Raw genomic sequence first — 26,461 nt, forward strand, 5'->3', positions numbered from 1 at the left:
ATGGCCATAATCCTTAACAATTTCTGATCTTTTCGAAGATGGGGGTATGAAAAAAATATCAAACTATGTCAGTGGTTGATATGCTATGATATCATTTAAATAGGGCAGTGCTGTGAATACACACAGGACTAGGAAGATTAGCATGTCTATCAGCTGATATCATGTTGCATTTACTATGTAAACAAAGTATCTTGACCATTAGCACTGCGGAGGAGTGAGGTACAAATCAAGCACACTCTTTAAATCTGACATATACCAGGACTTTTGTGACCTGCCAACAATCGGCTTGTGACCCACAGTTTGGGGAATGCTGCTCTTTGGCATATATTGCGTATTGAGGCATGTGTTTGCAAATCATCAGAATCAACAAAGATCTGCTTTTCCTTTATGTATTGCACAGTTCCACCAAAAGCTACAACTCTGAACGGAGTGAGGTGTCCCACCTGTTCTGTGGACGGTGAGCTGAGCTGTGATGCCAATGACATTCTTGAATGTGTTGGGGAGATGACCAGCTGCATCTACATTGCAGCAAACTTTCGTGTCTCTGGTAGGTGCCTCTGAATGGAAGTGTTTTTTATATTCCTTTCCTCTTGATCTCAATATGTTGCCAATAATCGCCCGCACTTTAGTGAGATATGTATACATTCACACCCCCCATCCTCACATAGTCACCATCTCATCCCTAACCTTCCAAGATATTATTGAAGGCCACTTAAGTGAGAAGTACCACCTATAGATAGTTTCTGTATATCACTCAAACTGTGAATGTGTCTCTACCACACAGGCAACCTTACGTGGATTTTGCCTAAAATGTAGGCTTGAAGAGCTTGGTCTATAAAGGTGACAATGTGTACATGAAATATTTTATGTTATAGTGCCTCAAGAATGCTGGCCATCGGCAAGCCTGCAGATCCCTCAACTCTACACTTGTTCCTGCTGAAGGAAACCTGTGGTCTTCAAATGCGTCTGCCTTTCATAATAAAACTGAGGCTGACTTACATGATTAAATACATTGATGGGGGGCATGGCCTGTGAGCCGAGAGCTCCGCGCTGGCCTGATAATTTATCCTGATTACTACCGTGTCCGTCTGAACACAGGGGCACGCCGAGGTGACCCTGAGCTCTGGAAGTGTCCTTGAACATCTCTGGGTGCCTCCGAGTGTTTGGAGTGCTGTGGCGACCAAAATATTTTGGAGTGGAGTACTGGCAGGATCGGAGCCAGATGACACCCTAAAGCTCCGAGACCCTGCTGGAGGAGGTGAGGAGTAGCAATTGGGCATCCACGAATGGTCTAAATGAGGCAGAGAGACGTGCAGCCTTGGAGGTCTGGATTACCGAGTGATCCCGAGCTAGAGCTGAAAGTGTGGAGGATCGCTCCGAGAGGCGGACCTGTGAGTCGGAGACCCACCCTGCTGATCGGTGACCGAGTGAGCCCAGGCATGTCTGGAGAGATTCACGGCGGATAGCTTTCGTGGTGCTCACCGGCACCTGAATGATTTGTGGCCCTTTGCTGGTGGGGATTTGCCGTATTATCTCTTTCATTGGATGCTCTTAAACTATGGGGTTGTGAGGACTATTTAATAACTTTGATAATATGGCATTGTCGTACCATCCTGGGGTGCCCTTCCGGTGCTGTCCCTGTGCTGGTTGCCTCCGGGGGGCCTTGGCCCCAGCTCTGCTGACCGGAGATTACCCGCGTCATGATCCTACTTCCCCGACGACGAAGAAGCGGAGCCGCATGTCTTGGGGGTGTTGAGCCCTGCTTAAGATGGCAGCTTGTGATCTCGGTGGCTTGGAGGCAGCGGAGATGACTCGGGCCTGAGCCACGAAGAGCTGCTGCCTGAAGAGGTAACTCAGGGGAAGGAGGTGCGAAGGTTGGGTCCTGCGGCACTGTTGGGCATGAAACTGAGTTTGGAGAGACAAGGGGATTGGCCCTGATTATGACATTTAACAACAGGTGCGCCGTACAGCTCTTTAAGCACCAGATGAGCTGGTTTGTGCCTGCAGACGCTGCTATGGGGACGCACACCCTCCGATCTTCTTGCTCCTGGAGTGGGTTGCAATATCCCACTACTGAAAGACTGGAGTGACCACCTTAGCAGACCCTAGCACATGAGGGGGCTCTGTGATACCCAGCGGGCCCAGGTGATTGAGGACGGCCAGCAGGAGTTCATTTCTGGACTTGTGGGCCGTGGCTTGACCAGGTGCTTGTTACGGAACGGTGTTGGGCGGGTCCGAACGGCGCTGCAGTAGTGTGCCGGCCTTGCATCCCACTGGAGGAGATATGTCCGGCTGGGAAACTAGAGTCAAGGTCCAGGTGCTGTCCACATGAGCCATTGTGGTGGGACATTGACAGCAGGACTCGGCGGGACCCTTGTAGAGGCACCGGAGGTGTCTGAATAAATGAGATAGGTGGAGTAAACGCGCCAAGGCATTGTGGAGCTGTGCAGGCTTAGCTCAAAGGGGTGAGAAGAATAGAATCGAGCTGCAATCCTTTCAATTTATCCCTGGTGGTCTGGTAAGAGGGGCTTTAAACTCTAAGAAGGACACTGCTTCCACACGAAGATGGGGAATCCCAGAGGTAAACAGCCGGTAGTCCCCCCAGAACATGAGGCGACTGTACCAGATCAGAGGCAGTTAGAGCCTAGCCAGGTGGCCTTGTAAAACCCAGTCCAACAGCAGTTGGCCCAAATCCTGGAGGCTATTGCTGACGGTTCAGTGACTTAATATCGAGAGACAAAATATCGACTACACAAAATATCGACGCCAAAATATAGAAGGACAGAATATCGACTCCCTATCTACAAACAGGTAAGTACTAAAATATCGATTCCAAAATATAGAATGTTAAAATATAGTTAGCTAAAATATCGAATTTTTTAAATGTATTAAAAATAATATCAAAGTTATTAAATATTCAAAACAATTAAATAAAACATACATAATATAATATAAAAAAGCTTAAAATGTAAACATAATAAAACTAATGTAAAAAAAAGTTGAGATTTTGTTGGATAGTGAGAGCGTAAAAATTACTATTCCCACTCCAGTGAGTGCAACAGTAGGGAAAGCGTTGGATAGCGTAGGGGTAAAAATTACTATTCCCACTCCAGTGAGTGCAACAGTAGGGAAAACGTTGGATAGCGTAGGAGTAAAAATTACTATTCCCACTCCAAAGAGTGCAACAGTAAGGAAAGCGTTGGATAGCGGGAGGATACAATTTACTATTCCCACTCCAGAGAGTGCAACAGCAGGGAAAGCGTTGGATAGCAAGAAGGGAAAAATTATTTTCCCACTCCAGTGAGTGCAACAGTAGGGAAAGCGTTGGATAGCGTAGGGGTACAAATTACTATTCCCATTCCAGTGAATGCAACAGTAGGGAAAACGCTGGATAGTGTAGGGGTAAAAATTACTATTCCCACTCCAAAGAGTGTAACAGTAGGGAAAGCGTTGGATAGCAGGAGGGTAAAAATTACTATTCCCACTCCAGTGAGTGCAACAGTAGGGAAAGAGTTGGAAAGCGGGAGGGTAAAAAATACTATTCCCACTCCTGAAAGTCCAAAAGTAGGGAAAGTAATGATTTATTTTTAAAATAAGATTACATTAATTATCAATACCAATAAAAAGTTAATTAAAAATAATTACCAAATAATAACAATTAATTACCATTGAAAAAAATAAATTAGCAATTAATAAAAATTATTTACCAATTAATACAAATTAATTACCAATTAATAATTAATTATCAATTATCAATACACATAAATAAAAAAGTAATATTTACTTTATTACACTTAATTTACTTCCCACCCAATTCCCCTATAAACCCACAACCCACTCCCAATAATAAAAAATACAATTAACATTATTATCAATTAATCCATTAATAAATATAATTTTGCAATTAATAAAAATTAATTAGCAATTCATACCTATTATTTACCCATTAATACAAATCAATTACCAATTCATAATTAATTAACAATTAATTATCAATACACATAAATAAAAAAATAATTATTTACTTTTTTACAATTAAATTACTTCCCACCCAATTCCCCTACAAACCCAAAACCCGCTCCTAATAATAAAAAATACAATTAACATAATATTCAATTAATCAATTAATATAAATTAATTGCCAATTAATAATTAATTATCAATCAATTAATTATCAAAACATATACATATCATTAATATTTAATTAACCATGATTAAATTACTTCCCACCCTATTCCCCTATAAACCCACAACCCGCTACGGAATTAAATTACGCAAAAATTAAATTACATAACATTCATTAGTTTAAATAAATTAAACATACATTACAAAAATAATACGTAATTTTTACACATATACTACCATAAATAACACTAAAAAAAAATCGATATTATAGATATCTATATTTTTTAATTCGATATTATGGTAATCTATATTTTAAAATTCGATATTAAGGAAATCGATATTTCGTACCCCAATTTCGATATTCTGACCTATCTATATTTTGATAATTCGATATTCTGTCCACTCTATATTTTAACTTCAATATTCTGGGCAGTCGATATTTTGGAATCGATATTTAGGGTGTTCACCATTGCTGACGCTCCATCAAGACATAAGTAATGGGGCGGTGGGCCTGGGTCTCCTAAGAGCAGAGCACACAATTCTGGCAGAAAGAGTGACACAGACTGAGACACTGGCAGAGATTGCGCCGGCGCAACTGACCTTGTCTAAACAGATGGGGGACCTATCCCACAGAGTCCATGTCTTGGAAAAGAGAGCCGAAGACGCCGAAGGGCAAAACCGAAGTAACAATGTTAGGGTCCTGGGCTTGCCGGATGGAGTAGAGGGCACCTGCATGATTGCATACCTAGAAGATTGGCTCTGTGATGTGGTGGCGCCAGAGGGTCTATCCCAGTTTTACACTCTTGAGAGGGCCCTTTGAGTTCCTGCTCGGCCCTTCATTGTGGACAACAGTAAGGTGTCGCTGTTCCCTGACTACACCTTAGACGTTCAGCGGCGTCGCACGTCCTTCCTCGAGGTTAAGAAAGCTTTGGGAGATGAAGGAATTCAGTATTTGTTGATGTTCCCGGGCCGACTATGGATAATTCTAGATGGGCAGACACACTTCTGTGATGATCCCAAAGCAGTGTGGGATTGGATTGAAAACTACAAAACTGTTAGCCTGCCCGCAACGCAAAATCAAACGACTCCTCCCGGAGGGCAGGAATCGGAGAAGAGATGGCGGAGACGACTGTGACGAGGGCCTTCAGAGAAGCCGAGTTCCTTGCAGACAGAGAGACAGAGCAGAGGCTCTGCAGGCAGTTGCAATCATGCTGCAGGGACACAGAATGCCAACGGAGGGAGGCCCTGGATCAAAGAAAGTGTCTGGTGGATTGGACTCGGACACATCCCAAAGCGGCAGTGTTAAGATGCCACTTGAGACCGCAGGCACTGCTGATGGGATTTCATGATTGGTCTCTTGCTGATCTTTCATTTTGCCTTACTCCTTCCTTTTCTACCCTCTCTCGCCTTTATGTGCTTGCCCTCAGTATAGAATTCCTCTTCTCTTTGTTTTAACTGAGGGGCACTAGAGATAATAGATGGGGCGGTTGGGTGTGCCCCCGGGTGAGGGTGGAATCGACCATCCAGGGCCGATGCACTTTGGGCTACTGCCAGAACCACTGTAAGAACACCTTTGGTGGCAACTGCGCCCCCTTGCACCTCTGTTGCCACTAGAGGACTTTGTGTGTTTCAACACAGTTTGGATGGTGACTAGTTTTGCGGTACCTCTCCTGGAGAGGGGGAGTTGGGGGTTTAGTTTACTTGATGGGTTGTTAGTTGGGAACAGGCTTGTCATACTGGAAACAATGACTGGGAGAATGTTTCACTTAAAAGGATGGGTACCCCGTTTGAATTAAAATGTATTTCATGGAATGTGTGGGGATGTATTCAATATTGCGGTGCCATAAAATACATGCATACTTAGTCCACAGGGGGGTTCAAATTGCGCTGCTCCAGGAGACTCACATGATGGCACAGGAAGGGGCGGCCCTATAGCGCCGATGGCGAGGTCAAGCGTTTTACACCAATTACTCGGCATTTGCCAGGGGGGTATTGATTTGGATAAGGGCAGGGGTACCCTTTCAATGCACGAAGCAATTCACAGACCCAGAAGGCCGCTATGTTGTAGTTTCTGGAAAACTAGATGGTAACGATACAGTATTGGGAAACATTTATGCCCCCAATTCGGAGCAACCTGCCTTTTTATCACAGCTTTCTGGGAAGTTGGCACCCATACTAACAAGATCAGTAATACTGGTGGGATTTCAATTGTATTCCTGATGTTGTCCTTGACCGCTCCCATCCTCCACTCCCTGATACACCCATCCATAAAATAGCGGAAGCTAGGAGAGAATGGCAACAACGATGGGGTTTAGTGGACTCTTGGAGAGCGAACCACCCAGGGGTACGGGATTACTCCTTTTTCTCTGCTCTCCATGACCTTCATGTTCGGCTGGATGCTGTTTCGTGCTAACCTGATGTGCACGAGGGGGGACAGTGTAATGAATATCTCACTAGGACTATATCGGATCATAACCCGATCCTGCTAAGGGTGCAGTGGTCTTGCACAAGGCCTAAAACACCTACATGGCGTCTACACCCTGAAGCCTTGGAGGATCAGGTTTTCCTTGAAGCAGTGAGCACAGGCATTGCGCAATATTTTCAAGAAAACGCTGACACAGCGATGGCTTCCTCTGTGGAATGGGACGCCTTTAAAGTAGTCATAAGAGGATACTGCATCTCAGAGATGCTGGGAGTGCGTAAAATGCTTTTGCAGGACATACAGGAAGCAGATCTGCGCCTACGAGAGGTAGAGCCGGAACGTCCTGAGAGGCCTGATAAGCAGGGGGAACTTGTATTGGTGAAAGAGGAAGTTGCTGTACAGGTGGAGCGTCTCCGCTGCTTTGATTATAAAAAGTACATCACTCGCGCACTCTTGGCTTGGCTGGCTAACCCGGCCAGGAGGGGACCGGTAATTTTGGAGCTCAAAGACCAAAATGGGGAGGTCTGCTATACCCAACAAGGCATTAGTGACTGGTTCCTTGCTTACTATGTGGATTTGTATCAGAGTAAATTGACCCTAGCCGAATACGACATCAATAGGTTTGTGACTGCAAAAGACCTGCGGCACCTCCATGGGGAACAGGTGGATGTACTGGGTCGGGATATCACACTCGGAGAAGTGAGGGGGGCTATAAAACACATGGCTAGGAACAAGACACCTGGGAAAAATGGCCTACCAATTGAATTTTACTTAGCACACATTGACCTGTTGGCCCCTAGACTGGTAAAACTTTATAATGATGCAAAACAGGCAGGACAGCTGCCCGCAACAACTCAGGAGGCAATCATTATTCCGCAATTAAAACCCGGGAAAACACCCTGGGAAAGATCCTCCTTTCACCCACTTTCAATGCTAATACGGATTATAAGATCCTGAGTCATATTTAAGCTGCCCGTCTCCTTCCCTATATGACAACACTAATACACAGGGATCAATCTGGGTTTATACCAACTGTTAGAATCGGGGGTCTCTGGTTGGCACAGGTAAATACTTGTGACAAGCAGGGACCCTCTCCTCCAGTCAGGGCAAGGGACTTACTCCTTAAAATAACCCCTGCTCACCCTCTAGGTTGCGTGGCGTGAGCAGACAAGGCTAATCTCAGAGCGTTATGGGTTAAGCATTTGTAAATACACACAGCAACTCAGTGACAACATCACACCAGGGTTATATAAAAATAAGTATTCTTTATATAAAAAGGCTTAGTACAAGACCCAAATAACGTTTCTTAACAGGAGGCCACAATACTATCGTAGGAAGGAGCGTTTCTGGTTAATGATATGCGTATCTTTGTGTATTGTGCGCTTCGTGCTGACTGTGCAGTTCGTTTCGGGGAAGATCGTATCCCAAAAGAATTAGTTAACGTTGCGGACACGCAGGTCCGATGCGCACATAGTCAAGGCGACTCTCACAGTACCTTTGCAGTTCGTAGGGGTCGACGCGGATGATGCTGCAGGTGAAGGGCTCCAGGAGCGTGCGTTGGCTCTCCTCCAGTGCGGCCCGGCTTGGTTAGGTACCCCGGTTTGGGGTATCTGGGCGGGGCTGCAGGGCGGAGCGGACGGTCTGGGTTGTAGCGGCTTCACGGTGCGGCACGGGATGCGCGTCTTGCCTTGGAGCGGGGATGCCAATTCGAACCCAGCGGCGCAGTAAGGGGCAGTCGGTACGCTTCGGCGTACGGGGCAGACTCTCCCAGCGGGGCGCTCCAGTCCTTAGCTGCCAACGGCAGGGGCAACGAGGCGAGCAGTGCGGCTCATGGGGGGAGGGTACAGCGGGTGAGGGCGGCCCGGCAGTGGACAGTGCGGGTACGGCTCGTGCAGAGTAGAGCCACACGGTGTGGGGCGGCCACGGACACGGCTGCAGAACAAACAGGGTTTTGGGTCGCACTTCGATCGCGGCTGCAGCGGCGGGGCAAGTTTCAAGGCAATGTCCAGCGGCTCTTGAGGCAGGAGGAGTCCAATATTCCTGGGACTCCGTTCAGGGGGCAAGCTCACTCACAAGCCCTTGGAGATTTAGGTTGAAGCACAAGTTCTACAAAGTCTCTTTCAGTCTTTTCCTCTCCTTTCTTAGCAAGGCACCCACTGCAGGCCAATCCCCCAGGTCAGGGACAGTACTCCTCTTTCAGCTTTCCCAGGTCCTTCTAGTCGGGCAGAGGTTCTTCGTGGTTCAAGCAGGATCTGATTTCTTAGGAGCAGGGCTCCTATATTTATACTACATTTCTTTTGTTCTTTGCGGCCAGGAGGCCTTTGCCTAGTTCAGTCCGGTTTCTGAGCACTTTGTTGTGGGGACTCTGGGTTGTCTTTTCAGTGTGCAGGGCAGAGACATCAGACGCTCCCCAGGAGGGGGAGCCAGCATTGTGGTGGCAGAGCACAGCCCTATTCAGAGTCCAGGTGTACTTCTCCTACCCATCCTGGTGTAATCTTTATATTCACCACCTGGCTGCCCAGACTGTCTCCTGGAATCCCCCAGCCCTGTCACCCACACAAACCAGACTGCAGATACACATCAGAGCAGAGGCGGGCTGAAATGGTTAAGCAAGCAAATACCAACTTTCTAAAAGTGGTATTTGCAAAGACAGAACATTAAAATAAACTTTGCTACAAGACGTATTTTATTATTCTGAGTTCAGGCATATCAAACTCGAGTTTCTACCATGTTCCCTGAGTCTGCTAGGATTATAGAGTGTAATAATTCCAGCAGCCCATTCTGGCCTATGAGAACAGGTAGCCTTACAATAGTGAAAACAAAAATGGCTGTAATTCACTATTAGGACATGCCACACACATCAGGGCTTGTCCTACCTTACACTTACAATGCACCCTGCCCTTGGGCCTACCATAGGGGTTACTAATACGAAGTTAAGGGAAGGTTTAGGGACTGGCAAAGGGGTGCCCCTGCCGAGTTAGCATTACAGTACCAGACTGCACGCAGGTTCTGCAATGGAAGACCTTAGACACATTTTACAAGGCTGCGTCTGTGGGTGGCACAACCGGTGCTGCAGGCCCACTAGCAGTATTTGGATTTACAAGCACTGGGCACTCCTAGTGCAATTTACTGGGACCTGACAGTAAACCAAATGAGCCAATCATGGAATTCAATCAATGGATACATTTTATCAAGGGAGCACTTGCACTGTGGCACTGATTGGCAGTGGCACAGTGCCCTGAGCGGCTAACAGCAGCAAAACACATGAGGCAACAGCAACAAAAAGTGGAAGGGAGACCCACGCCAAGGTGCAAGGTCTAACACGTGTCCCCTCCAGCTGAAATGTGGGGAGAACTACCCTACCCCAGGGAGTTCTCATCACTAAGGCGGAAAAATCTGGACAGACCGTCAGCATTGGCGTGATCTGTGCCAGGGCGATGTTCCACTGTGAAGTCCATACCCTGTAGGGAAATGGACCACCTTAACTGCTTTGGATTCTCACCCCTCATTTGCATCAACCATCTGTGGGGCCTGTGGCCTCTCTGAACCCGGAAGTGAGTCCCAAACTGGTAGAGCCTTAGCTTCTTCAGTGCCCAGACCACAGCAAATGCTTCCTGCTCAATTGCACTCCACCTTTGTTCCCGGGGAAGTAACCTCCTACTGATGAAGGCTACAGGTTGGTCAAAGCCCTCCTCAGTCACTTGTGAAAGAACCGCCCCTACACCATGCTCTGAAGCGTCTGTACAAGGAACTCTTTACAGAAGTCGGGTGCCAGGAGCACGGGCGCCGTACACATGGCAGTCTTCAGGGTGTCAAATGCTTTCTGACAGGTGTCAGTCCAGATCACTTTCTTTGGATGCTTCTTGGAAGTCAGCTCTGTCAAGGGCGCAACAATGTTGCCATAACCCTTGACAAACCTCCTGTAGTACCCTGTGAGTCCTAAAAAAGCTCTCACCTCTTTCTGGGTTTTGGGGGGTTCCCAAGCCAGGATGGTCTCAATCTTGGGCTGCAGGGGCGCCATCTGGCCGCTCCCAACTTGGTGTCCCAAGTACACCACTGAACCCTGCCCGATCTGACACTTGCTTGCCTTGATCGTGAAGCCTGCCTTGCGCAGTGCCATCAACCCTTCCCATAGGTGGCGCAGGTGTTCTTCCCATGTGAAGCTGAACACTGCGATGTCAACCAGGTAGGCGGCGCTGAAATCATCCAGCCCAACCAACACTTGGTTGACCAACCTCTGAAAGGTGGCAGGGGCATTCTTCATCCCAAATGGTATAACCCGGAACTGGTAATGCCCATCTGGTGTGGAGAATGCTGACCTCTCTTTGGCCCCATCAGTCAAGGTGATCTGCCAGTACCCAGACGTCAAGTCAAACGTGCTGAGGTACAGGGCAGCCCCTAACTGATCAATGAGCTCATTGGCTCTGGGGATGGGGTGCGCGTCAGTCTTGGTGACTGAATTGAGTCCTCTGTAGTCCACACAGAACCGGAGTTCGGGTGTGGCTCCCGGCGCTGCAGCCTTCGGGACCAAGATCACTGGGCTGACCCAAGGACTGCTGGAGGACTCAACCACCCCAAGAGCAAGCATCTTTGAGACCTCCTCTTTGATGCAGGCCCTGACCCTGTCAGTTACTCTGTAAGCCTTGTGCTTCACAGGTAAGCTGTCTCCTGTATCTAAATCATGGACGCACCAATTTGTGACACTAGGAATCAGGGATAACAGGTCAGAAAACTGTCCCAGCAGCTGGCGACAGTCATTCTGTTGCTCAGGGGTCAGGGTGGGAGAGAGGTTAACTCCATCCACTGACCCATCTTGCTCGGTGGCTACCAGGAGGTCAGGAAGAGGCTCAGTCTCCTCCTCACTTCCATCATCTGTTGCCAAGAGCATGCCGACTTCAGACCTCTCTAAGTGGGGCTTCAGGTGGTTGACGTGCAGGACCCTCAAGGGGTTCCTGGGCGACTGCAAGTCCACCAAGTAGGTGACAGGACTCTTGCGCTCCACCACCTCAAAGGGGCCGGTCCACTTATCCTGGATCGCACAAGGTTCCACTGGGGCCAAGACCCACACCTTCTGTCCAGGCTGAAGCTCTGCCAGAGTGGCATTCTGGTCGTACCACAGCTTCATCTTCTCCTGGCTGGCTTCCAGATTTGCCTCAGCAAGTTGCCTGAAACGCCTAGTCTGTTTCCTGAAGGCCAGCATGTAGCTATATACATTCTGGGGAGGTTTCCTGGGAGAATGCTCCCAGCCTTCTTTGACCAGACTTAGAGGTCCTCTTACTGGGTGGCCACACAGGAGCTCAAAGGGGCTGAACCCTAGAGACTTCTGTGGCACCTCACGGTAAGCAAAGAGAAGGCATGGCAAGAGGACGTCCCACTTACGCCTCATGGGTTCTTCCAGACCCATAATCATGCCCTTGAGGGTACGGTTGAATCCCTCAACCAACCCATTTCCTTGGGGGTGGTAAGGTGTGGCGAATTTGTAGGTTACACCACACTCTTGCCAAAGGGATTTCATATACTTGGATATGAAATTGGTATCCCGGTCAGACACCACCTCTAGAGGGAATCCCACTCGGGAGAAAATTCCCATCAGTGCACGTCCCACCACGGGGGCGGTCACTGTCCTCAGAGGGATGGCTTCCGGGTACCGGGTGGCATGGTCCACCACGATCTGGATGAACCTTTTGCCCATTGCTGTCCTGGGGTCCAGTGGCCCCACAATGTCAATCCCCACTCGCTGGAATGGGGTACTGACCACAGGGAATGGCTGGAGAGGAGCCTTCTGCTTCCTCCCACTCTTTCCACTTGCCTGGCAAGTCTGGCAGGTCCTACAGTGAGCATCTGAGTTCCTGTGCATTTGAGGGCAATACATTTGGGTGACAAGCCTTTCATAGGTCTTGTCCTGCCCCAAATGCCCTGCCAATAGCACATCGTGAGCCAGCCCCAGTAGGAAGGCTCTGAAGCGCTGGGGTACCACCAGCGCACGGGCTGACCCAGGCTCAGCAACCTTAGGCTCTGAATACAGGAGGTCATTCTCCCAATAAATGAAATGTGTTCCGGACTGATCACCGTTGGCCTGGTCTGCAGCCTGCTGCCGCAGACCTATGAGAGAAGGACATTCTTTCTGCGCCCTGCAGAATTCCTCCCTGGAGGGGCTCCTTCTTGCTGCCAATGGATAAGCTCAGGCAGGTCCCCCAGTTCAGCTATTTGTTCCCCGGTAGGCTCCAGGGCATCCCCCTCAGGGTCTGCTCCTTCCTGGGCTGTGGGAACTTCAGGGGCCAGTTTCCCACGCCTCCTGTTCCTTCTCTCTAAGGCCGGTTCCTGGGCCTCTCCCTCAGGCTCCAGGACCTCTTGAGCACCCCTACTGGCTGCCATTGACCGGGTGGTCACGCACGCCCAGTCAGGCAGACCCACCATCTGCAGGTGAGTGCGTTTCTCCACCTTCTCCTAAGGTGAGCTCTCCAAGTCATTCCCCAAGAGACCCCCTCTCACTCAAAGGGAACCTGAGCCATGGGACACTGGGTCTCAGTGTTGTCGGCGTTCACGACTCGGCAGAATGCATGTGGGACCACCTGCTCTTGAGACACCAGGTGATGCTTGACAGCTGTCACACTGGCTCCTGTATCTCTAAGAGCCCCCACCTTTTTGCCATTGATGGTTACCCACTGCCCATATTTCTTAGAGTTGTTGGGCAGTTGGTTTTCCTGGACCATATCATAGTCTCCTAATGAGACAAGGGGCATCTCTGCGGGACCTTCCCTCCCTTGGACAACCCATTCATCACCCAGGGCTACACTAGCCATCTGCCGGGGGGCTGCACTCGGGGGTGCAGGTTTACCAAACTGGGGACACTTTGGATCATTAGCAAAATGACCCAACTCACCACACTTGGAACACTTGAAGGGCCCTCTTTGAACAGGGGTACCTGTTGGGGCCCCGGGTGGTTTCTGGGGCGGGGGAGGCTGAGAACCCTTCCATTGGTTCCCTTGTGTATTACTTTGGGGCCTCTTCTGAAACTCCCTCTGGTTACCCTTGTCCCCCCACTCCTCTGCTGGGGACCCTGCCCACCCTTGGCGGAGTCTCCCACTTGACCCTTGTGGACCCTGGTTCTGACCCAGCGGTCCGCCTCCTCAGCAAGCTTCCTAGGGTTAGTCAGCTTGCTATCTACCAGGTGCTGGCGTAGCTCAGGAAAACAATTACTAGACAAGTGCTCCCATGCAATTAAATGAAAGAGACCTTAAAAATCATTCACTTTGCTACCCTTCACCCAACCATCCAGTGCGCTGAAGAAAAAAGTTACATACTCCACATAGGTACTATTAGGAATCTTTGCACAACCCCTGAACCTCTGTCTATGCAATTCAGGAGTTAACCCATACCTGGCCATCAAAGCATCCTTCATGTGGGGGTAAGAGTTATGAACGTCAGAAGGCAAATCTAGCAGTGTGTCCCGCCCCTCGCTAAGGAGCCGCCCCCAAAACCCTGCTCCCCAATCTCTCTCAGGGACCCGGTGGGAAGACATGGCTACCTCATAGGCTTTGAACCACTGCCCTATGTCATTATTTTAAAAAAACTATTTTACCACCTCTTTAGGTATGTACACCCTTGACTACCTGCACTGGCGTTGTGCTGCCACCAGAGGGAGGATTGTCCAAACTTTTAGCTTTCAGCTTCAACTCCCTCAATTTCATCTCATGCTCCATTTACCTTTTTCTCTCTTCCATAGCCAGCCTTTTGCTTTCCATTGCCAGCTGTCCATTAAGTTTTGCTATCTCCATTTCATGTGCCCGTGTTTCCCTCCTGTCTGCCAACTCCTCTGGAGACAGGACTCTGCTAAAATCATGGAGGCTTTCTGCTAATTCAATTTCCACCGCATTCTCAGGTGCCCTTGACTCCATCCAGGTCCTCAGCGCCTTTTGGTAGTGGGACTTGTTTTTGCATCCAGACTGTGAAACTCTAAACTTGAGACAGAAGCCCTTCAGTTGGGCTACGGTGTAGCTCTTCAGCCTCTCTTATTCCCATTCTATTCCTTCAATGTCAGGGATGATAGATGCTGCCTTTCCTCCACTGAGTGAACCAGGCATGACTTTTCTTTAAAAATTGAGATTTCTCAGCAAAACAAAAATCACAAGTATGTGGCTGCGTTAATGGTCTGAACTCACTATGTGGTGCTCACCAATTACTGTGTATCGATCACAAATGCAAATTCGAAAATCCTCACCGCTGCCTCCAATGTTAGAATCGGGGGTCTCTGGTTGGCACAGGTAAATACTTGTGACAAGCAGGGACCCTCTCCTCCAGTCAGAGCAAGGGACTTACTCCTTAAAATAACCCCTGCTCACCCTCTATGTTGCGTGGCGCGAGCAGAAAAGACTAATCTCAGAGCGTTATGGGTTAAGCATTTGTAAATACACACAGCAACTCAGTGACAACATCACACCAGGGTTGTATAAAAATAAGTATTCTTTATATAAAAAGGCTTAGTACCAGACCCAAATAATGTTTCGTAACAGGAGGCCACAATACTATTGTAGGAAGGAGCGTTTCTGGTTAATGATATGCGTATCTTAGTGTATCGTGTGCTTCATGCGGTTCGTTTCGGGGAAGATCGTATCCCAAAAGAGTTAGTTAACATTGCGGACATGCGGGTCCGATGCGCACATAGTCAAGGCGACTCTCACAGTACCTTTGCAGTTCGTAGGGGTCGACGCGGATGATACTGCAGGTGAAGGGCTCCAGGATCGTGCGTTGGCTCTCCTCCGGTGCGGCCCGGCTTGGTTAGGTACCCCGGTTCGGGGCGTCTGTGCGGGGCTGCAGGGCGGAGCGGACGGTCCGGGTTGTAGCGGCTTCATAGTGCGGCGCGGGAATGCGCGTCTTGCCTTGGAGCGGGAATGCCAATTCAAACCCAGCGGCGCAGTACAGGGCAGTCGGTACACTTCGGCGTACGGGGCAGACTCTCCCGGCGGGGCGCTCCGGTCCTTAGCTGCCAGCGGCAGTGGCGACGAGGCGAGCAGTGCGGGGCGGCCACGGACACGGCTGCAGAACGAACAGTGTTTGGGGTCACACTTTGATCGCGGCTCCAGCGGCGGGGCAAGTTTCAAGGCAATGTCCAGCGGCTCTTGAGGCAGGAAAAGTCCAATATTCCTGGGACTCCGTTCAGGGGGCAAGCTCACCCACAAGCCCTTGGAGATTTAGGTTGAAGCACAAGTTCTACAAAGTCTCTTTCAGTCTTTTCCTCTCCTTTCTTAGCAAGGCACCCACTGCAGGCCAATCCCCCAGGTCAGGGACAGTACTCCTCCTTCAGCTTTCCCAGGTCCTTCTAGTCGGGCAGAGGTTCTTCGTAGTTCTAGCAGGATCTGATTTCTTAGGAGCAGGGCTCCTATATTTATACTACATTTCTTTTGTTCTTTGCGGCCAGGGGGCCTTTGCCTAGTTCAATCCGGTTTCTGAGCACTTTGTTGTGGTGACTCTGGGTTGTCTTTTCAGTGTGCAGGGCAGAGACATCAGACGCTCCCCAGGAGGGGGAGCCAGCATTGTGGTGGCAGAGCACAGCCTAGTCCAGGTGTACTCCTCCCACCCATCCTGGTGTAATCTTTATAGCCACCACCTGGCTGCCCAGACTGTCTCCTGGAATCCCCCAGCCCTGTCACCCACACAAACCAGACAGCAGATACACATCAGAGCAGAGGCGGGCTGAAATGGTTAAGCAATCAAATACAACCTTTCTAAAAGTGGTATTTGCAAACACAGAACATTAAAATAAACTTTGCTACAAGATGTATTTTATTATTCTGAGTTCAGGCATATCAAACTCGAGTTTCTACCATGTTCCCTGAGTCTGCTAGGATTATAGAGTGTAATAATTCCAGCAGCCCATTCTGGCCTATGAGAACAGGTAGCCTTACAATAGTGAAAATGAAAATGGCTGTAATTCACTATTAGGACATGCCACACACATCAGGGCTTGTCCTGCCTTTCACTTACAATGCACCCTGCCCTTGGGCCTACTATAGGGGTGCTTATATGAAGTTATGGGAAGGTTTAGGGACTGGCAAGGGGGTGTCCTTGCCCAGTCAGCATGACAGTACCAGACTGCACGCAGGTTCTGCAATGGCAGACCTTAGACACATTTTACAAGGCTGCGTCTGTGGGTGGCACAACCGGTGCTGCAGGTCCACTAGCAGTATTTGGATTTACAAGCCCTGGGCACTCCTAGTGCACTTTGCTGGGACCTGACAGTAAACCAAATGAGCCAATCATAGAATTCAATCAATGGATACATTTTATCAAGGGAGCACTTGCACTGTGGCACTGATTGGCAGTGGCACAGTGCCCTGAGCGGCTAACACCATCAAAACACATGAGGCAAGAGCAACAAAAAGTGGAAGGGAGACCGATGCCAAGGTGCCAGGTCTAACACCAACCAGGAACACGGCTATTAACGTACGGCTCCTCTTACGGGTCTTAGAGGCTGATTCTTATCAGAAAGATGCCGCAACTGTTTTTCCAGTGGACATAGAAAAGGCATTCGATAGTCTGGAATGGCCATACTTGTTCCAAGCCATGCATAGGTTTGGACTAAGGGACACATTTGTAGCTTGGATAGATCTGTTATGTAAAAATTCCACTGTAAGGGTTAGAACGGGTGGGTTGATCTCTGACACCTGGGAAGTAGTCCGGGGAACGAGACAGGGATGCCCATTATCCCCCCTCTTGCTTGTCCTGGCCATGGAGACACTTGCGGCTCAGGCCAGGACGGGTCTACATTATTGTGGTCTTCATGTTTATGGACAGACTCATCACATTGTGCTCTATGCGGACGACTTACTGATGTTTTTAGCGAACTCGGGAGAAGCACTTAGTGGAGCGAAGGACTTACTCCGTGACCTTGGTAGAGTAGCAGGGCTCAAAGTAAATTGGGTAAAGTCTTGCTTATTCCCAACAACCAAAGTTACCACTGGCCCGCAAGACATTGACGGAGTGAAGGGGGAGTGTAGATGTTTGACATATCACACACAGGGCGATTTACTGGAGGGCAATATCGGTAGAGCAATTAGGGGAATTAAAGGTAACTTTGATTTTTGTGGGGCGCTGCCTATGTCAGTAGCTGGCTGGGTGGCCTTACTTAAAATGGTGACCCTCTCGAGACTGCTGTACTATTTTGAGACCTTGCTTATTTGGATACCGGGGTTTATAAGGGAAACTGGCAGGCAGAGGGTGAAACTGGAAGTCCTTATGAGATCAAGATCAGAGGGGGGTCTGGCAGTGCCTGACTTTGAGACCTATTACTATGGGTGGGCGAAATTTGCGTAGTCGCGCTACGCAAAGCGCCACGAAATGGTAAAAAATCTCTGCGAACACGCAGAAATTCTGCGAACATGCGGAATTGCTTGTTCGCGATGCTTTTTTCCTCTTCGCGATTGCTGTTTGCGTGCTGTGTGATGCATTGCCACATGGGGGTAACTGGCAAGGACTGGCAACCTGGAGAGAGCGGGGACTGGCCACTATAAGAGACTTATATGAGGGCAATACTATGATTCCCTTTAATGACTTACAGGAACGATATGACCTGCCCAGAGGGGACTTTTTAGTTCACTCTGAACTTGCTGCGGCTATCCAGAAGCATTGGAGGGAGGGCCTAAAGGAACCATAGACATCAATGGGGTGTCAATACATAGTGACGGCTGAAGGAACCTTTAAAGCGGTCACCTGTCTATGTAAGCAGATGACACAGGAAATGCTGGTTCCCTTGAATGCGCTGAGGTTAAAATGGGAAGAGGATCCGGGGGACGAGATTCCAGAAAAGACCTGGGCTGATCATGTGGAATGGACGTGGAAGAGTTCTAGGAATGCTTGATTCCAACTGTTGCATTTTTATTTTTTACACAAAGCATATCTCACCCCGGCGAAGATTAACAAATATTTTGACTTTAGAACGGCAGCATGCCCATGCTGTAATAGGGATGGGGCAGACTTTGACATATGTTTTGGTATTGCCCACATCTGGAGAGCTATTAGGTAGATGTGGCCTATTATTGACCGAGATCACTGACAGGGAACTGGAACCAAACATGGGACCCTGCCTCTTACATTGGTTCCCCCACACAGCCAAAAATAAGATTACAAGCAAATTCCTGGATCTGGGTCTATAATTAACTAAACGAGATATCACTTTGCATTAGAAAGCAAAAAGGCGCCCAAACGTAAAAAGGTCGAAGACGGAATTAATCAAATGGGCGGAGTTTAAAGGAATAGTTCAAACGAGCGGGGAGTGAGAGGGCACTGGAGGCAGCGAGGGCATGGAAAACATTGGTGTTGCTCTTAAAGATCCCGGACAATGATAGCGACAAGGATCCCACAGCTGAAGCTACTGGTGAGCCGGATTAGATAGTTCACCCCTGTGCACTGTATGACAAGGCAGAACTAGACACTGAATACGAGGCGCCCCCGCTCCTGTTACGGGTTGGGTTCCCAAGCATTACTTTATTTACATTTGTGGAACTAACCTGCAGTAACCCCAGTCTGTAGATCAACGGCTGATTATGTGACACGCCTAGTGGATGGGTTGGGTGCAGGGAGGATTTAGAAGTGTAGGACTATTTTAGAATACAGGATGCTGATGAAATGCGCACCACGTGATTATTGCTGTGCACGTGATTCCTACATTGTGGGTAGGGGGATTGGAATTTCGTATGCAGCCGAGCTACTATACTTATATCATATGCAGTGATGCTCTTTTTAAATGACCTGTGTGTACTTTGGGGCAGATCGTGCCATAGAATGTGCCTGTGGAGATATGTAAAACTCAATAAAAAAATAAAAATAAAAAAAAGATTAAATACATTGATAATACAATATTGAATAGTGTTTTTGGAGAGAGATAATATCCTCACAAACCCTGGTAAACTCTTCACCCTTACTAAATGTGTCATTGTGATCACCATTAAAATCCAAAGAGCACACAGGATAAGACCTCCTCATATTGGCAGGAGGAGGACATTCCCACTGATTGCTCATTAATTCTATTTGTTGACACAAGGATATGTGGCAAAATCTGCAACATTTTTGAAAAAGACTGAACAATAAACATCTCAGCTATGTAATAAAAATCCACAGTTGCCAAGCTGAAAAGGTCATAGATCTCAAACCAGATCTTTAGAAATAGGACATTGTGGCTGAAAAATGAAAACTAGCTGGATCAGAAGAATTTAGGTGCATATTATCAAGCACAGCATTAAAATTATCGCCGTTTAGCGGCAATTTTCTGCCGCTAAAGCGGCGATAATTTTAACGCTGTAATATGCCCCTATGGGGCATATTATCAAGAAACGGCGTTAAAATTATCGCCACTTTAGCGACAGAAAACTGCCGCTAAAGCGCCGATAAGGGGCTTGATAATATGCCCTTGAGAATTCCTATAGAAGTCCATGTTCTGGTGTGAACCTGGGCTTCTATGGGCATTCTCTGCGGCATATTATCAAGCCCATTATCGCCGCTTTAGCAGCAGTTTTCTGCCCCTAAAGCGGCGATAATTTTAACGCTGTAATATGCCCCTATGGGGCATATTATCAAGAAACGGCGTTAAAATTATCGCCGCTTTAGTGGCACAAAACTGCTGCTAAAGCGGCGATAATGGGCTTGATAATATGCCCTTGAGAATTCCTATAGAAGCCCATGTTCTGGTGTCAACAAAGGCTTCTATTGGAATTCTCTGCGGCATATTATCAAGCCCATTATCGCCGCTTTAACGGCAGTTTTCTGCCGCTAAAGCGGCGATAATTTTAACACTGTTTCTTGATAATATGCCCCTTACTTCTTAAGGCTCTAAATATTTAATGTAGAAATACCTCGACTAAGTAGATCATCTATTAACAAAATCTGAACTCAACAAAAAATTCAAAGAAGGACAGACGGGATGCATTTTGCTGCAAACAGAAGAAGCAGTACCTGCCCTCCCAACAAGGCAAAACTTCAGGAGCAATACTTATGTCTATATAAAGATTGATCATGATTTCATGATCAACCTCCACTTTGAAGATTGAATAGGATATTTCTTACAGTCACTCAACTCTTAAGTAGCTTATACAATTTCTGAGACAGAAGAGATGAAAATACTTGGGGGCAAATGATCAAGAAACGGCATTAAAATTATTGCCGCTTTAGCGGCAAAAAACTGCCGCTAAAGCCGCGATAATGGGCTTGATAACATGCTCTTGAGAATTCCAATAGAAGCCCATGTTCTGGTGTCAACATCGGCTTCTATTGGAATTCTCTGCGGCATATTATCAAGCCCATTATCGCCGCTTTAGCGGCAGTTTTCTGCCACTAAAGCGGCATTAATTTTGACGCCATGCTTGTTAATATGCCCCTTTGTTGTTAACAATGTGACAACCTGAAATTGCCTGTTTAGTAGTTGATGCGTTTAGGCACTTAGGGGTATATCAACAAGGGCTTTATCTCTGCTTTTTTGGCTTTAAAAGCCAAAAAAGGAGAGATAAAACTAGCGCCCTATCAACAACAGGGTGCTAACATGCAAATTTGCATGTTAGCACCCTTTTACTCTACGCTTCCCCTTGCATCTCTAATGAGATGCAAAGGGGGCGTTCCAGAGTAAAATAATAGGAGAAATGTCGCTAAGTGACATTTCTCCTATTATCAAGAATGTCGCTAACCCTGTTAGAGACAAAAAAAGCAGCGCTAACCGCGGTTAACGCTGCTTTTTTACGTCTGGTATTTTTCAGACTTAGCCATGGAAGGAGGATATCATGGCTAAGTTTGCCTGTCCCTATCAACAAGGTAACGTGAGATAATCGCTGGGTTTCCAGCGATAATCTCACGTTAGCCTGTTAGCGTGAGGATTTTTATCGCTATTGAGATAAGCGTTGCTAATAGCACGCTATCTCAGCGATAAAAATTCACGCTAGCTGGCGATAATTATCCTAGCGCTAAGTGCGCTTAGAGATAATTATCGCCGGTTGTTGTTGATATGCCCCTATGTAACTGATAATGCATCCACCCAACCAACGGCAATAAAACACTTACACACACATGCAACCACACACACATTTGGTAAGCATATATAAAATAAATTCAAAGTATAAAAATAGAAAAAACAAGACCTATAGGTGTTGGGCATATGTTTGCAAGAAGAAATTTGTAAAATAATTAAAGATCGCGGGGAGCAGTCATAGTGGAATGTTATTGTGCATAATGGTAGACTGCGTGGAAGAGCAAGGCTGGGTAGCACTTTTAGAAGCAATGGGTCAGCCACCATGGAACTGTGAAAACAATAACATAATAAGCACAATGCAAATGGATTGTGGCTTGCTCTGTAAACATCATAATGGGTGACCATCTGGTGTGTCATTATGCATAATGTGTCATCCTTTTACTGATCCAAAATGACCAACATGTTAAATCTAATCTATTTGCCATTTTTGAATGCCAAAACAATGATGCAATGTGGGCAAAACCATTCCAAGATAGGTCCACAGTTATTAAACAGGGGCCAAGTAGTATGTGGTGCACTGGAGATGAAATGAGTGGCCAGAAACACTATCTGAAGAGATGATGGGTTCTCTAAAGAACCGTGGTCCAATCGGAAGAGTACAGAAAGGACAAAGTTAACTTATCCTATTTTTATCCTACTTTTTTTTTTTGCCGCATCCCCCTTCAGTCAGAATAGTACTTGCCAGTAGACGTAAAACTGGAGGGATTTTTTGTATTAAGAGGCATCTACCTATACCATGTGCATGTAGACCTACTGTGATAATCGGCAGGATTATTCACTGGGGCCTCTTTATATAAGGGCAATGATTTAATTCTCTGCAGATGGGGAGCCTGCTGGCCTCCGTCATTTATATGATTAATTCTGCAGATCACTCATTGGATGATTGATATCTCCAGGTTGCTCCCCTTCTATTTAGCCACCCAGTCGTGAGGACGGCCTCCTGGTGAGGCTTAAATTGGCCCTTCTCCCTTTTGCCGAGTAAAAAAGTCGACACTTTACACTGCCTGTACTGGATATTTGGTCCACAAAGGGGTAATTATGCTTGAAACAATTACCCTTTAATCAACGAGATCCCGTTTAATGCTTTATAATAAATGTAACTGCCAGACCTCTCTGTAAAAGTTATGATATATGTAAAAGATCTATTTCCTCCTTCTTTTCACTGCTGAAATTCCACACACGGGCACTCATTTTGAGGACAATATTTTCTTATTTTTTCTTTGGAGAGACCATGTGTAAATATCATATTTATACCGTTAGTTTTCACACATATTAAAAATTATTGCACTGACTTCTTTATATGTGCTAAGAAGTCCTAATGTTACATATGATCTCCCAGATCGATAAAAGCTATTTTTCACCCCCTTCCTCAGAGTAAGAGAAGGGTGGTTGGATAAATGAAAGTAGGATAAGTTAATTTTTTTTTGTTGCTTTCTGCTGGTGTCTCCGATTGGACCACTGTGGTTATGTATCGCAATTCACCGACATCCTTTGGGTTACTTTTGGGCGACCCCATTGTGATATAACGGGCATTCTAAAGAAAGCAACCAAATAAAAGCACAGATAATGTCGGGTAAATATGCACATATGAAATGCCGTTATTCAGGATAACAGAGTAGGAAGTGGGCTAACCCATTGCCTCAAGCTTTGTACTGCCATAGATGGTATTACTTTATGATTCTTTTGTTTTTCTTTTTTTATCACAAAACCTTGGGGGCATATTATCAAGCCAGGCGATAAAATTATCAGAAAACTTAAACGGCGATAACGGGCTTGATAATATGCCCTTGAGAATTCCAATAGAAGCCCATGTTCACACCAAGAACATGGGCTTCTATGGGAATTCTCTGCAGTTTTCTGCCGATAAAGCGGCGATAATTTTAACGCCGGACCTTGATAATATGCCCCTTAGTTGGTAGCTAAACATGTCATGTATGACCTAAAAACAAGGTTAATAAAAAAACATAAATACTATGCAAATGATTACAAATATCCACAAACGCACAGTTAGCAAAACAATAGACGACTAACTACTCATGAGAGGGTATAGCAAGGATTTTAAAGGTGCAAATCTTCTACCCGCAGAGTTTGTAAGAGTGGAACTAACTCCAAAACTGTTGACTACTATGGTAATATGTGAGAATCGATTTAACAAAATATTTGCCCACAGTCTTTAACACATTGTTCTAACCACCATCAAACACCTAGTTGATTCAACATAGTTTTTCTCAATAAGTAATTTAGGCCTATTAGTTTTGTCATAAATTTTCATAAGTGACCAATCAGGCCATTCACCTTTTTTTCTTTTACGTGTCATCATAACCAATTTAGGCCTACAGTATTCAGTATAACCTTTGCCACAAGGCAACCATCAGGTATGCAGTCGTTATACTAACAATCCACCCTTCATTGAGTATTAGCTTTTAAATATATTCTTCAGAATACATTTGTTGGAGACATAGGGATACTGCATTTGCCATACCTTTTCCTAATAAACAGATTAGACCCATGGAAACTTGCAATGAACCAATCAAGTTTCTAGCATTGTTCACTCTGTAACAAACTCAGGCTTACTGTATTGAGTATAACCTTTCCTCATACAAAAAGTACAATACAAGCACTATTTTTTCAGAAGCCATTCTTCTGCCCAATTAGAAGGCTATAGATGGGAAGATTATTATGTGGGCACTGCATCCTAATGCTCTTTTTCTGGTCATCACCTTAAGTCTGGTGACTGATGCATTGTCTTGCCAGACCTAAAAAAAACTGTATATTTATTGCATGCACCACTGACATTATAAACTACCTGTTAAATGTATTCTCATATGAGGACAAACATCTTATGGGGATGGTTTTTGACGAAAATACCTATGTACTAACAATAGTAGACAGGGTTATGCATCAAAAATTAACACCACTTGAAAGCAGGCTTTAAAAGGTTTTGATATCTCTTTTTTCTGACTTTGCACTGTACAGCACACATGCAAAGCGGGAAAAGTTGTAAAAGTTGTCTAGGCATAGTATTTTGTACTCAAAGGATATCCTTTCAATACAAATTCTATGGTAGACACATGCACATACTCTTGCACTATGGCACAAATGTGTGTGCGTGAGGCTTGGAAGTAACATTTTCTGTACCAGCGGAAGGGAGAGGAGAATACCATATTTCTGTTGATGTGCTGCTTGGTTGCTCCCTCCCTATCAACCAACACAGCTCAGCATTTTTGGCTGAGGAACTTTGTTGAGTGACACCGTCGTAATTCTCGGCCCTAGTCTTTGTTCGTCCTGGCTCCCATTCTGTGCATACGAACTGTTACAGTTAGGCATGCAAAAAGACCTGCCCCCCCCCACATCTCATACTCATATGTTCGTATATAGTAATAAACATAATTTAAAACAGTAGTTGTAAATTTTCAATTTTTCAGGTGGAGCAGTTAAAGAATGATTTCCATTCTTATTTTCCACAAAGTTTAACACTTGGGGCAAGATCTTCGACCATTAGAAATTGCAAATCACATTGCGAGTCGCAATTTCCAATGTACAACAATGACTGAGACACTGTGCGATTTCCAATGGGGTCGCAAATTGCATGCCTCATGCATATTAATGAGGATATCGCAATTTGCGACTCCTTTAGCTAGCACTCCCAGGGATGTTGGCCTTCTGGGGTCAGCAGACCACCATGTCTGCTACTGCTTTTAAATAAAGCAGTTTTTTTTGCAGCCTGTTTTCCTTAAAAGAAAACGGGATGCATTTAAAAAAAAAAGAACGTTTTTGTTTAATTTTTTAAAGGCAGGTAGTGGTCCCTGTGACCCCTGCCTGCTCTGAAAAAAATGTTTGTGCATGCATTCACAAACGGGAAGGGGTCCTCTGGGGACCCTTTCCTGTTTGGAATGGTTTACCACCCTCTTGAAGAGGGTGGTAAACTGCTAGTGTTTTGCGACCGAAATTGCGGTTGCAAAACATTCTTACATGGGTGTAGGACTCGCTTTCAGGAAGGGACGCCCTTGGAACGCCCCTTCCTAATAGCGAGTCGCTAACCCTATTTTGTGAGTCGCTCTTTAATTTGCGACTCACAAAATAGGGTTAGTTCATTTGCCACAGTTTTTTTGCGTGCGCGAACGGGTCTAAAACCCATTTGCGCACGCAAAAAAAACGTTGCACATCTGGCCTTTGATCTCCACTAAAGCCTTAAGTCTTGAGTTTACTATGCAGCCACAAACTGAGCACCTTGGGGATTCTGGGAGCCCTTGGTCTGCCCTTGTGTGATCTCTTTGAACCAAATGTGCACCACGTCCTGGTTGACTGTAAAGTCACGATCTCAATCTGTTTGACATGTGATGTATTCTTCTGTGAGTGACCTTAGCGGCGGGGCTTGTCACCTTGTCTTGAGTCTGAAAATTCACATATGAAACTTCACACATGCCTGTGACCTCTCCATCTCCTTTCCACAGAGGCGCCTGGGATCCCGGGTGCATTCCGTGGCTGCACCAGCGCAGGGACTAGGGAACAGCTCCCCGTGCCTCCCGCAGACACAATTCGAGACGCTGTGATAGCGATAGTCAGCAAAGGCCTTTGAAGAAGACGTTTCGACAACAAGGCTCTTAAACAAGGATCCGTTTTGACAACAAGGCTCTTAAACAAGGATCCATTTTGCTCCTAATCCTGAAAAACCTCTCTACCCTTACCTAAAAAGCTTCTTTACAGGGTTCAACAAACAATGTTTGGCATGTGTGCTGCAGTTTTTTTTTTATCTCGTTTGATTTCCCACAATCAATTTTTCTTTTTATGCATTCCAAAGTACAAAATAAACTTATTCACTTCTTGAAAGTTGTCGTTATCTGTTATTGTCTCTGTCCTAGACTAAGAGTGGCACAGAACAGCCTTGGTGCCCAAACTGGCAA

The 26,461-nt window shown here is 46.4% G+C and overlaps 1 protein-coding gene across 1 annotated transcript in view; it reads left to right on the top strand.

Moving 5' to 3' along the window:
- The window catches only part of LOC146817143 (phospholipase A2 inhibitor and Ly6/PLAUR domain-containing protein-like), a 63,935-nt gene extending 37,799 nt beyond the window's left edge, over nt 1–26,136 (top strand). The window contains exons 4-5 of the mRNA XM_085609584.1: nt 401–547; nt 26,012–26,136. Coding sequence (XP_085465710.1) covers nt 401–547; nt 26,012–26,136 — 272 coding nt within the window. The remainder of the gene's footprint in view (nt 1–400; nt 548–26,011) is intronic.
- Nucleotides 26,137–26,461: the final 325 nt, after the last annotated feature.

The sequence above is a fragment of the Triturus cristatus genome, chromosome 6 (genome assembly GCF_964204655.1).
Source record: "Triturus cristatus chromosome 6, aTriCri1.1, whole genome shotgun sequence".
Taxonomy (NCBI): domain Eukaryota; kingdom Metazoa; phylum Chordata; class Amphibia; order Caudata; family Salamandridae; genus Triturus; species Triturus cristatus.